The 13,112-nt window shown below is 44.9% G+C and overlaps 1 protein-coding gene across 2 annotated transcripts; it reads left to right on the forward strand.

Annotated features, from left to right (window-relative positions):
• The first annotated feature begins 614 nt into the window (after positions 1-614).
• On the forward strand, positions 615-12,615 carry LOC139546400 (serine/threonine-protein kinase SIK2-like). Of its 2 annotated transcripts, XM_071354745.1 has the most exons (11): positions 615-903; positions 1,550-1,756; positions 1,952-2,068; positions 4,585-4,648; positions 4,999-5,160; positions 5,740-5,864; positions 6,001-6,124; positions 6,305-6,531; positions 7,364-8,096; positions 8,239-8,434; positions 8,545-12,615. In XM_071354745.1, exons 2-11 carry the CDS (start codon positions 1,604-1,606, stop codon positions 9,122-9,124), a joined length of 2,481 nt encoding a protein of 826 aa, XP_071210846.1. In that variant the 5' UTR covers positions 615-903; positions 1,550-1,603; the 3' UTR covers positions 9,125-12,615. The 2 variants fall into 2 exon arrangements, with proteins under 2 accessions (XP_071210846.1, XP_071210847.1); XM_071354746.1 differs by lacking the exons at positions 615-903; positions 1,550-1,756 and adding an exon at positions 2,290-2,350.
• Positions 12,616-13,112: the final 497 nt, after the last annotated feature.

Here is a 13,112-nt window from a genome sequence, read left to right on the forward strand (position 1 = left end):
CAAATGCAGTGAATGACCATAAGGAAAAGCATGCATGCATTCGTCAGCAACTCAGCTCCAAATCTGCAATCTTACATACATTAAAAAAACAAGTGCATGTTGACTACACAGTTTTGCAGGCTATGTGGTATAGTATAGAATGATGTGTGCACTTAATGCAAAAAGTTTGAAAACATGCCATGTATAACCCGTTTAAAAGGTTCATAATTACTAAGAACCATTTTCAGTTTCACTTTTTCTCCCAAAGTAAGGAGATGAAAGTCAACTGAAAGTCGAAGGAGCGCACACACGCAAATGCTTTCCAGCAGCGATGAGCGAGCCCAAGCTCGAGCTCCGCTATACAACAACAGCTTGGGAGGAAACATCACGTGGTGACACATCTCCGGGACTGACGTCATCGTCCCCATCTCCAAGCAACCTCTCCATCAGCACTCGCGTCACCGCGCGCCGAGCCGCACGGTTGCCTGGCAACCTCTGCCTTGCGCTTGCGCCCAGGTTTGTGCTTCGTTCGAAGTTCTGACGCGGGTGTGACGTTAATGAGGTGGGTATCAATTTGTTAGCCTATAGCAGCGAGAGAGGAGGAGTTTCCCATGAACACTGTGGCTGTCTGCATTCCACAGGAGCGCACAGACAGACCGAACAGTGCGGTAGCCGGGGTTGTGACCGGCCAAATCAACCTGTAAATAGTTCTAACTGATACGGCTGGCACACTTTAGTGTACACTTCAGTGTACATTTATGTAGATATTTCTTTAAAAGAAGGAAAATAAAAAAGTGAAATGCTGTTTTTCATGATACTTTTCTCATATTTACAGCAACTAATATCCTTATAGAATGACTTGTATAGCTGTCTGTAACAACCGATTAAACTGTGAGAGGAGCTGGTGCACCTACATTCAATAAGGTAAGACACGGCAATGCTCTTATGATTCTTTGGAAAAATCTAGTTTGCATTTCAAAGTGGATCTATAATGGACATATATAATAATGTTTTATTTATTTAGACCGTTTTTATTTGTTTTACTCGGGCAGCCTGTGTGCGCCGAGCTGCCATTGCCATTATTTTAACACTTAACAATTCTGTATTGTGTGTTATGTTATAAATGTCTACATGTCTATTAAGCATAGACTTTTCATATTTGGGCATGTTTAGTATGACGCCAGCGCTTCAAACGCCGTATTTAATAGAATTAATATATGGTTAGAGCAGTAATTCAATTTAGTGCAAACTTGAAGATTTGACAGACATGAAATGATGTGATCTATCTTGAATTATTTTGTGCATCATGATGCAATGGAAATGTTAATTCAGAATATTTGCGTTTTTTAATAATAATTGTGGAAGAGCTACGCCTAGTTGAATGTGTAGCCTAATGATTATAATTATAACGTTATTATCAATAATGATAATAATACATTGATAATGTAATGCATTAGGCCTAACAAATGATAACACACTAATAATAGGCCTACAATAAAAAATAAAACAATGCCATTAATCATAGGCGTATGCGCATTTGATATTTAAAATTTTTACTTTTGTAACGCAGGTACTACACGCAATTTTTATCCTATCCTTTGGAATATAATAATCAGTTGTCATCATGGTGATCATGACGGAGAGCAGCCCGGGGGCCCAGCCCAACCATACCCAGGGAAGGCCTCTCCAGGTCGGCTTCTATGAGATCATCAGCACGCTGGGGAAAGGAAACTTTGCCGTGGTCAAACTGGCAAGGCACAAAGTCACCAAAACACAGGTCAGCATGCCAAATCTTTCATTACCAATGGTTCTATGTCATATTTTATTCATTTCTAAATCACACGGACACATCTGAAAAGAACAAAAACATTTGGTATAATTATATTAGCCTCTCACAGTGCATTTGTCCTGGATATAGTAGACCTTATCGTGTGTTTACAGTTTGCTGTGTTGGTTGGTTGTCCACTGCCAGGTGGCCATAAAGATCATTGACAAGACAAGACTAAACCCGTCCAACCTGGAGAAGATCTACAGGGAGGTCCAGATCATGAAGCTGCTTAACCACCCCCATATCATCAAACTCTACCAGGTGTGTGTTGTCTCTATTATGATACACTGTTCCACTGGATGTGTGTGTGTGTGTGTGTGTGTGTGTGTGTGTGTGTGTGTGTGTGTGTGTGTGTGTGTGTGTGTGTGTGTGTGTGTGTGTGTGTGTGTGTGTGTGTGTTATTTTAGGTGTGTTGACTGACACGCTATCCACCATGGATACTGCTGAGTGACTGGGCTGTGTGTTTGGCTATGTGTCCACAGAGAGACACAAGAGCTGAGTGGGTGCCGGGGAAGAATAACACATGCACAGTAAACAGGAGAGGTAGAGGGCCAATTATTTTTATATATTTTTTATTTTACCTTTATTTAACTTAAGGGACAAGGAGTAGGGATTTATGTGTGGTGGCTTGGAAGAGATAAAATGTATGGCTGAAATGGAAAGGAAGGTTTCACTGTTTGTGTTCTGGTACATCTGGGTTTATACACAAGCGCACACACACACACACATCTTTTTTTAATCAGCAGTTTTCTGCCCTTTGTTCAGCTCTGTGCTGTTTTGCTGGTTTTGAGGATTACTGGACGTCCGGATTTAAGAGGGTGACTGCTGAGATTGCGAAATTGTGTTCCCTTCTACACCCAAAATCCTGGTGAAAGATCTTATTAGAAGGTTCCCCCTCTCTCTCACACACACACACACACACACACACACACACACACACACACACACACACACACACACACACACACACACACACACACACACACACACACACACACACACACACACACACACACAAACGCCTTGAGTTGGACAGGAAAGCCTGATGTGTCATATGTCTTCCAGAGGACGAGTCACCACTGTGAGCAAATTAATACTGAGGGATAGTCCTCCTAAAGCTAATCAGCATTTCCAATCAGGGCCCACAGTAATGGCCAGATCTGACAGTGCTGCTGTGCTCTCCACAGCCAGGGAAACTTCTCACTTAAGAGGAGTCACTTGATGACTAATGGCTCTGAGCTGGGTTACCCCCCCCCCCCCCTCCCCCACCCCCTCTCTGTGACACCCCCTCATCTGCCCACTGAGGGGGAGGTGTAGTGCGGTAAAGGCAACCTTGTGATCCGGAGGTCAGATCCTCTCCCTCTCATCCTTCTGTTACACTAACAAAACAGTGGGGGATTGGAAATGAGGCAGATAATTACATTGAAAGAAGCCACAATCTATTTGCAATATTAAAGCTGATCCATCACCACCAGCAAAAAAACCCCATCTAAAATAACACCAAAGCGTTGAACCTCGACCTTTAGATATGCTGACCTTTAGATACTGAATGCTCTTTTGTGAACAAAATTACCCTTTTTCCCCCTGTACTTCTGGAGATGACCACAGCCTGTTGTCTATTTCTCTTTCTTTATCTTTCTTTCTTTATCTTTCTTTCTTTCTTTCTTTTTCTCTCTCATTCACACACTCCCCCACATACCACTCTTCAAGGGGCCAGTATGAGGGGCCCTTAACGTGCCAGACCACTTCCCTGGAAGCCTGTATGACATCAGCAGCACCTCTAGGGTGAGAGGGACACAGAGTGGTGCTCATCTCTCTCAGACGAAGACTAGCGACTATGTGGAGCCTCTGTGTCTCCCTAACCATTACGGCTGCCCAGGACCTCTCTGTCTCTCACACAGTTAGAAAAATGAAAGAGAAACTGGGTTGGAAATTAAATAAGGCTATGAAATGACTGCCATTGTTGCTGATTCGTGACTTAGCTAGCGTTAGGTTTGGTTTATTGAGTCCTGGCAGTGATGTTTATCAGGCTTTCCTCAGAAGTGGTAGTGACACAACATTCCCACAATGTTCTGTCTCTGAGTTCCCAGGACTTCCAGGAAGGGATTGGGGCATTGCTTCTTCCTCCTTTTTTATTTTTCCTCTTTGTCGTTGTGGTGGTGATGAGTTGTTGATACACAAGCTGAGACCTGTGTGTGTGTGTGTGTGTGTGTGTGTGTGTGTGTGTGTGTGTGTGTGTGTGTGTGTGTGTGTGTGTGTGTGTGTGTGTGTGTGTGTGTGTGTGTGTGTGTGTGTGTGTGTGTGTGTGTGTGTGTGTGTGTGTGTGTGTGTGTGTGTGTGTGTGTGTGTGTGAACTTTCCTCTTCCTTTCCCAGGAGAGAGATATTGTTTCTGTTGACAACTGGTGACAGACAACACAGTTTAGTGGGAACACGGGTTTGAACTGTTGTGTGTGTTTTTGCCTGTGTGGACGTTGTGTTCGTATCCTATAAATAAAGAGCATACAGGAAGTGCCTGTCAGCTCTGTTATGCAACAGTTCATATCATGGAAAGTCAGCATGCCTAGTGTGTGACAGGAGTTATGGAACAGGAAGGGGGTAGTGTGGTCAGAGGAAAATGAAGGTTGCCAGAAAATGTCCCCAGTGCTCAGTCCTGGCTCTGGTAAAACACTCACAGATTGAAAAGTTCTCTCTCCTCACGTCATCACGGTATGTTTGTGTGTGTATTGCCTACTTTTTGCTAACTTCTCTTCTATGACTCTCTTTGTGTTTCTCTTAGGTAATGGAGACTAAAGATATGCTGTACATTGTGACAGAATACGCCAAAAATGGAGAGATGTTCGGTGAGGATCAAATAAAATGTCCCCTTTGTTGTAACCTGTGTTGGGCACAGTGGAGGCTGCTGAGGGGAGGACGGCTCATAATAATGGCTGGACTAGAGTCAATGGAATGGTTTCAAACACATCGAAGACGTGGTTTCCATACGTTTGATACCACTCCATTGACTCCATTCCAGACGTTATTATGAGCTGTCCTCCCCTCAGCAGCCTCCATTGGTTGGGCAGTATCTTTTTAGGTAATAAAAGGGGTAAAATAGATATGAAGTTCCTCCCTCACCCAGGGTGTATAAATGGTTCTCTGAGTCCTCTGAGTCTAAAACGCCCCCTCTCTCTCTCTCCCTCTTGTCCTCCAGACTACTTGACCTCAAACGGGCGCATGAGCGAGGACGAGGCGCGGAAGAAGTTCGGGCAGATTCTGACGGCAGTGGATTACTGCCACAGACACCACATCGTTCACAGAGACCTCAAAACTGAGAATCTACTGCTGGATGCCAACATGAACATCAAACTGGCCGGTGAGTCTGTTTGGGAGATAACACGAACATCAAACTGGCCGTGAGTCTGTCTGGGAGATAATAGATAGCAGACTCCCCTCTATCCTTCATGGTTCTCTACATGATTCCCAGACTTCTTCATCTCTCTACTGAAGAGAAGACCTGCATCACTGTAATTAAAAGATTGTTACTGGATCTGAGTGCTAATGAATTGCCAACTGCCAAGAACTAGAAGGTTCTTTAGGGTGAAATAGCAGGGTCATAGCAGGCCTGATCTGATGCCACAGAGAGCCAGGGTGACAATCTGTATTCAGTAAACACACACAAACAAACACACACACACACACACACACACTGCCAGAAAGCAATACAGTGCCCAGCGGGTCAACCTCAGTGCCTCATTGTGGCAGGACAATCAGTAGCTCTGTGTCAGAGCACAGGGTGATATTAGCTCAGATGCTATCTGGCCTTCCATCTGTCATTATGTGATTAACATTATGCAATATCAACAAGAAAAAACTCTGTAGCCAGCAGAGAATACAGGACTCAAACAACCACGAGTTTCACAAACTAACCAATCTCTTTCTCCTTCCCGTTCAGACTTTGGATTCGGTAACTTCTACAATGCAGGCGAGCCCCTGTCTACGTGGTGCGGCAGCCCCCCCTACGCAGCACCCGAGGTGTTCGAGGGGAAGGAGTACGAAGGGCCACAGTTGGATATCTGGGTAAGGGCTGACAGGGAAACTGCACACAATGTGTTTTCAACCGTAGTTCTACCATCTTCATGTCAAACCAATGAATACTGAAGTAAAGGGAGAGGCCATTTGTTGACGTTCTCCTCCTGGTGTCTCTCCTCTAAAGAGTCTGGGTGTGGTTCTGTACGTTCTCGTGTGCGGTTCCCTTCCGTTCGACGGGCCCAGCCTCCCTGCCCTCAGACAGAGAGTCACAGAGGGGCGCTTCAGAATCCCATTCTTCATGTCTCAAGGTACCCATCACACCATGGCAACCACACAGTGACACATTTCATAGTGTGATTGGACTGATTGATTGATAAAATGACTGGTTTATATTATATAAAAGCATATGCTGTAGCATCAGACTGACCTTGCTTCCCCTTCTATCGCTCCCTCCTCTCTCCCTCTTCCTCCCTCTTTATTCCCCGCAGACTGTGAGAACCTGATCCGTAGGATGCTGGTGGTAGACCCAGCTAAGAGGATCAGTGTGGCCCAGATCAAGCAGCACCGCTGGATGCTGGCTGACCCCACAGCTCTTCACCAGACCCTCAGCATGGCCCTTCCCCTCACAGACTACAACTCTAACCTGGGGGACTACAGCGAGCCTGTCCTGGGCATCATGCAAACCCTGGGCATTGACCGCCAGAGGACCATTGAGGTGAGTGGCTCATTGGTTGATTGGTTAATTGGTTTATTGGTGTTATTGTCCTGGAAGGAGGATTAGAGGAGGGTAGGAGTGAGTGGAGCTGGGCCGTTATATAGGTTACAGGTTATAGGTTATGTGTTATAGGTTATGGGTTATAGGTTACAGGTTATAGGTTATGTGTTATAGGTTACGGGTTACAGGTTATGTGTTATAGGTTCTGGGTTATAGCTTAGGTTACAGGTTACAGGTTACAGGTTACAGGTTACCTGTTACGGGTTATGGTTATGGGTTATAGGTTATAGGTTATGGGTTACATGTTACAGGTTACAGGTTATAGGTTATAGGTTATGGGTTATACAGATCACATAGTACCACAGGAATACAGTATTTGGAGTACTCTGTAAAGACTGAGGTAGTGGGGTCGGGTACTGGGCTAAAAGTGGTGGGGCTTTGAGACAGTTAGTCATGTCTGGCAGTAGAGCAGGGTATGTTATGCTGCCTCCCAGGCAGGCGCCACAGTCAAACACACCCTGGATCCCTGTACAACTGGGGGACTTAATACTCATTTTGTTGGGAGAATTAGGGGGATAACTGGCATCTGCTTTTAAAGGCTGACACAGTTAGCGGTGAGTAGATGAGCTCCAACAGCAGTCTCTCATGAGATCAGTCTGGGTGAACGCAGTCTGACGGGGTACAGACCTATCTGAGAGAGAAATATATATAGCGAGAGTGAGAGAGACAAACAGGGAGAGGAAGAGTTAAAACCTGGCTAATACAGCCCTTTATATTATGACACCCTTTGGACCAAAATGGCTGACTAACATGTCCTTCTGTTCTGCCCCAGTCTCTGCAGAGCAGCAGCTACAACCACTTCTCAGCCATCTACTACTTGCTGTTGGAGAGGATCAGGGAGCAACGAGCCCAGCAGCTCAGCCGTCAGTGTGGGCCCTGGAACCAGAGACCCAGGAGCACCTCTGACTCCGGTACCCCAGAGGTCATCATGGAGGACAGCTTCAGACCTTCAGCCTACCCCATTCAATGCAAGAGCACCCCTCCCATGCACGCGGAGATGGAATATGACCAAGGTGCATTGTTCCAACGTGTGGTGTTCCCGGTGGAAGCCAGTCTGAACCGACTGCTGTGTAACCGCTCCATCTCCCCCAACAGCCTGGTGGAGACCAGCATCAGTGAGGAGGTGCGGCCCCGCGACCTGGAGGAGGAGGTCACACACACCTGCTCGGCCCTCGTCCTGCCCACCACCACCTCCCGGCGACACACCCTGGCCGAGGTCTCTGCTCGCTTCCACCAGTGCAACCCCCCCTGCATCGTTGTCAGCCCCTCCGATGGTGCGTCGTCTGACAGCTGTCTGAGGTCCTCGTCCACCCCCAACCCCGCTCTGCACCCCTCTCTGCACCCCGCTGTGGGTGGCCTGTCGGCCGTGCTGGCCTTTGGGACTGACCCCGGGGCACTGGTCCCCGCCAATAGCCCACCGGCCCTCTCCTGTCACCTCCTCCCCCAGGCTCAGGCTGCCAGCTTCCAAGAGGGCCGCAGAGCCTCCGACACCTCCCTCACACAAGGTATGGGTGATGACAGTTTATAGCCATTAGGTATGCATCAGTCCCACCATCCTCATCATCATCATTACTACAGAGAAATGTATCAGTCACATCATCATCTAACCAATCTTCTGCCTGTCTCTCTCTCTGTGCACCTCCCCAGGTCTGAAAGCCTTCCGCCAACAGCTGAGGAAGAACACGCGTACTAAAGGCCTTCTGGGTCTGAATAAGATCAAAGGTCTGGCGAGGCAGGTCTGCCCTCCGACCTCCGACCGCAGTAGCCGTGGCAGCCGGGGATCAATAGGCCCCACCATCAGTGAGCACCGCAGCATGCTGGAGGAAGTTCTGCACCAGCAAAGGTAAGAGGGAGACACACACACAACCTTGCACACGCACTTGCAGATAAATACAATCACAGACACATAGTCACCGTGTCATTCTAACCCCACCTCTCTGTCTCTGTTTACAGGATGCTCCAGATCCAGCACCAGCCCCAGCCTCAGCCTCCTTGGCCAGCACCTACCCAGAATCCCCCGCTCTTCCTGTCCCAGCAGCAGCCCTCCTCCCCCACCTCAGTCTTCGCCGCCCCCTCCACCCTGTTCGACACGCCCGCCCCCTCCCTCCTCCAGGGGGAACCCCAACACCCCCTGCCCTCCCACCAGAGCCCCCTGGCTCTCCAGCATGCCTTCTGGCAGCAGCCTCTGGAGTTATCTTCCCCCTCCTATGGCTCCTCTTCTTCCTGCTCCTCCTCTTCCTCCTGCTCCTCCTCTTCCTCCCTCTCCCCCGTGGGTACTGCTGCTTACCTCCTCGAGGCTCGACTGCACATAAGCCAGCAGTCCAGCCTCTACCTCGAGACCAACCTCCACCCCCAGACCAACCCCCACTACCAAGCCCAGGACCAGATCCAGGCTTTCACCAAGGGCCCCTTCCCCCTCATGCCCATGCAGGGGATGTGGAGTCTGGATTCAGCCTCCGGGAGAGAGTCTGAGATGCAGGAGCTGGGCCGCGGTGGACAGCAGCAGCTGAGAAGCTGTGTGATGGTGAAGTAATGGAGGGAAAGAAAGGAGAAGCAGAAAACAACAACTTCTTATTGGACCAGAGTGATTGTTCTGCATGACAACCAGAGGACAAAATGTCATGGTGATGTCATCACTGATGGACAGGAAGGGTAAGTGCTTTTTGACAGTGGGAACAGAACTTTGAGACGTGGAGTTTCTCACAGAACATCAGATGTTGAGCAGAAGGTGATAGGACGACAGAACAGATCCTCTAAAAGTGTGAAAAGAAAGAGAACAATTGGGTAGAAAAACTGAGCAAAGAGGAGATAGATTTTTTTAAACTGATGCAAGTCACAAATCTACACTCTCTTGAACAACATGCAAACACACATCTAGTTGTGTGTGTCTGTGTGTGATCACATTAGCTGAGAATTAAGCAATAACCAAACTCTGGAGTGACGGCTCTGAGGTCTCATCGGAAGCCCCAGAGAAGCAATAAAGGTCTGGGACCCCCTCAACACAACAGGGGACCTCTGTTCCTCTCCTTTCTCCCTGATGGGGACCCCGCTGGGGAGGGGTCAGTGAAGGACTAGTCTTGAAAACCCAACGAGGACTGGTATCAATGTACCATACTAGATCATTTAAGACCTATTTCAACAGTATAATTTACATTTTTATTTTTTCATCAAGTTTGATAACAGGAGGATCCAGTCTTCCTGATTTTGTTTTGTGTTACTTTTCCAGTTTTGCTCACTGTATATAGACCTTTATTACTTATTACTTATTGTTTTCACTTAATTAGAAAATACCAAAGTTCTTTCTTTATTTTTACTTTGTTTGTCTTTTGGAGAAGATATTACTTATTGGTCACATACACATGTTTAGCAGGTGTTATTGTGGGTGTAGCGAAATGCTTGTGTCCCTAGATCCAACAGTGCAGTAATATCTAACAATACACAACAATATACACAAATCTAAAAGTAAAATAATGGAATTAAGAAATATAGTAATATTTAGACGAACAATGTCGGAGTCCGGAGTATAAATAAATAAATATATATAAATATATACACATACACATATATATACACATATATATAGTACCAGTCAAAAGTTTGGACACACCTACTCATTCCAGGGTTCTTCTTTATTTTTACTATTTTCTACATTGTAGAATAATAGTGAAGACATCAAAACTATGAAATAACACATATGGAATCATGTAGTAACCAAAAAAGTGTTAAACGAATCAAAATATATTTTATAATTGAGATTATTCCAAGTAGTCCCCCTTTTCCTTGATGACATCTTTGCACACTCTTGGCATTCTCTCAACCCTTGAATGAGTAGGTGTGTCCGAACTGTTGACTGCTACTGTATGTATGAGCGCATATGTGTGATGGGATGTATAGACATTGTAAACAGTATGTGGATAGAATATATAGTATATCTGAAGAATACGTGGATAGAATAGTATATGTACAGCAATAGTTGAATAGGATGGACTTGACTAGAATACAGTATATACATGTGAAATGGGTAAAACAGTATGTAAACATTCTTAAAGTGTTCCATGTCTGTGTACATAGGGTAGCAGCTTCTATGGTGCAGAGATGAGTAACCGGGTGGTAGCTGGATAGTGACAGTGACTAAGTTCAGGACAGCGTACTGGTGGAGGCCGGCTAGTGATGGCTATTTAACAGTCTGATGGCCTTGATGGCCTTTCAGTCTCTCGGTCCCGGCTTTGATGCACTGACCTCGCCTATTTTGTTGCCATCCTACAAACATGCAGTATCATAACTATTCTAAACTTCCAAACTTTCTTTGAAGACAATGTTATTGTGATTTCACAAACTGTGATTTGTTTGTGCGAGATTCTAGCTGAGCTTATGCTGCTTTCACCACAGAAGAAAAAATGACTTTCTGTGTGACTAAAGCACAATAGGTACTGCTATTAGCAGCAGTGTGTGCGTGCGTGTGTATGTGTGTGTGCACCTTACAAAAAGGTTGATTTTCAATTAATAATTTCTACTCATGTATGGTTACTTTCTAATCATATTCCCTCTGTATTTATGTCATTTTATATGTCTCAATTTGTAAATATTGTCAAAACGTAAGACCCTGAAGACCTATGAGCATGATGTCGTTCCCTATCAGGGGAAAACATTTACATTTGAGTCATTTAGTAGACACGCTTATCCAGAACCACTTACAGTAGTGAGTGCAACCATTTCCATAACAAAGCTTTACCCACTATACTTTTCACCTCATATGGGCTATGTGTATGCTACATGATGTAGTGCTTTCACACAGCCAGAACAAAGACTTTGGGACTATAGTGCAATATTTCACATTGAAATGCAGAGGAAATGAGAGATAGAGAGCTGACATAAGATACTACAGTAACTGCCTGCTGGTGTTCATTCGATTGTTTTTATTTGTCATTTTTTCTTTTTGTATGAATGTACAAGGTTTTTCTACCTTCATAGGGAGCGAGCTGAGTAGAGCAGGTAGTAGAAAGCTTCTGTTTTTTGTTGAACATAGAAATGCATATGTTTAGAAGAAAGGACCCAAACCATTTCATAGTGCTTTCCCTATGGACAACATGGTTGCCTAATACTGCATGATGGCAGAACTAGAGAAAAGCCAAAGAGAGAGCAGCGGAGTAAGAGAAAGAAACTACTGACTTTCCTCTGTGAAAGCGTTGACTCAAAATGTTAGCTAGCGCTTTCATGGCATACTCTGTGTGGCTCCTGCTATGAGAAAGCTGCTTCTGCCACTAGATGCTAATGCAGGACCATGGCTGTCTTTGTTTATGTATTTTCTAAGAAATAGAAAAGTTGTTTCAATGAATTGTCTGTAGGTGGTAGAGGTACAGTATCTAGATAGAGTTGTGCACAGCATGTTTGGGTTTATGTGTTAGGCCTATTTATGTGTGAAGTGGTCTCATTTTGAACAACATGTTGAAGGGGGAAAGTGTTTGAAGCCTGAAGCTAAAATGTTGTTTGATAGATTTCTCTCTGAAAAAAGCATTGTTAATATTTCTAAATGACATTTCATTTTGGCTGACTGCACTCAACACCAACACTTGTGCCTTCTTCAGAACAAACCCCATACCTTCAGAGAATCCCTGCTTTTCTCCAATCAGCACACAGTGAAAACAGGTGGGCCCGCCATGGGCCATCATAAGACCCAGTTTTCATACTTTGATTTAACTTGCTGTATTAAAGAAAAAAATAAGCATTGCACTTTACAGTGAATATTTCTCATTTCTGAAATAGGTTTTGTTTCTCCTGTTAGTTGAGAAAACTCGTCACAAACGTAGTTTGACTGAACTATTGAAACACTAGTAACCTTTTTGACACAGATCTGTAAGATGTCCTTTTTGGTAAAATGTTGGATGTGAAGAATTATGTTTTATGATTTTCCTGATTTGCTACTTGACTGTGTGTGTGTGTTTGTATGAATGTTATATAGAAAGAAAGATTGTTTGTTTATTTATGTGGCTATTTATTTGAATAAAATTCCCTTCCTAACATAAATTCCAGTTGTTCATCGTAATTTTGTGTAAATGTCATTAGTCATACGATAATACATGCTGATATTTATTAATCAAAAGTAGGCTGATCAACAGCCACTATAGTTGATGTCAAATCAAAATGGATGACATGGAGAACTGAAGCAGAAAATATTCCCAAGAAAACTACTTCAAAGTTCTGAACGCCACATTTTAGCAAGCCGACAAGAAACACATCGTCCTCTTCACCTGCTGATGATGCACATTGATGATGTTCTAGCCCTCTCTGGTGATGTTCTAGTCATATGTGATGATGTTCTAGCCCTCTGTGACATTCTAGCCTGCTGTGATGATGTACTAGCCTACTGTGATGATGTTCTAGCCTGATGTGATGAAGTTCTAGCCCTCTGTGATGAAGATCTAGTCCTCTGTGATGGTGTTCTAACCCTCTGTGATGATGCTCTAGCCCTGTGTGATGATGTTCTATCCCTCTGTGATAATGTTCCAGCCCTCTGAGATGAT

Source organism: Salvelinus alpinus, chromosome 20 (genome assembly GCF_045679555.1).
Source record: "Salvelinus alpinus chromosome 20, SLU_Salpinus.1, whole genome shotgun sequence".
NCBI lineage: Eukaryota > Metazoa > Chordata > Actinopteri > Salmoniformes > Salmonidae > Salvelinus > Salvelinus alpinus.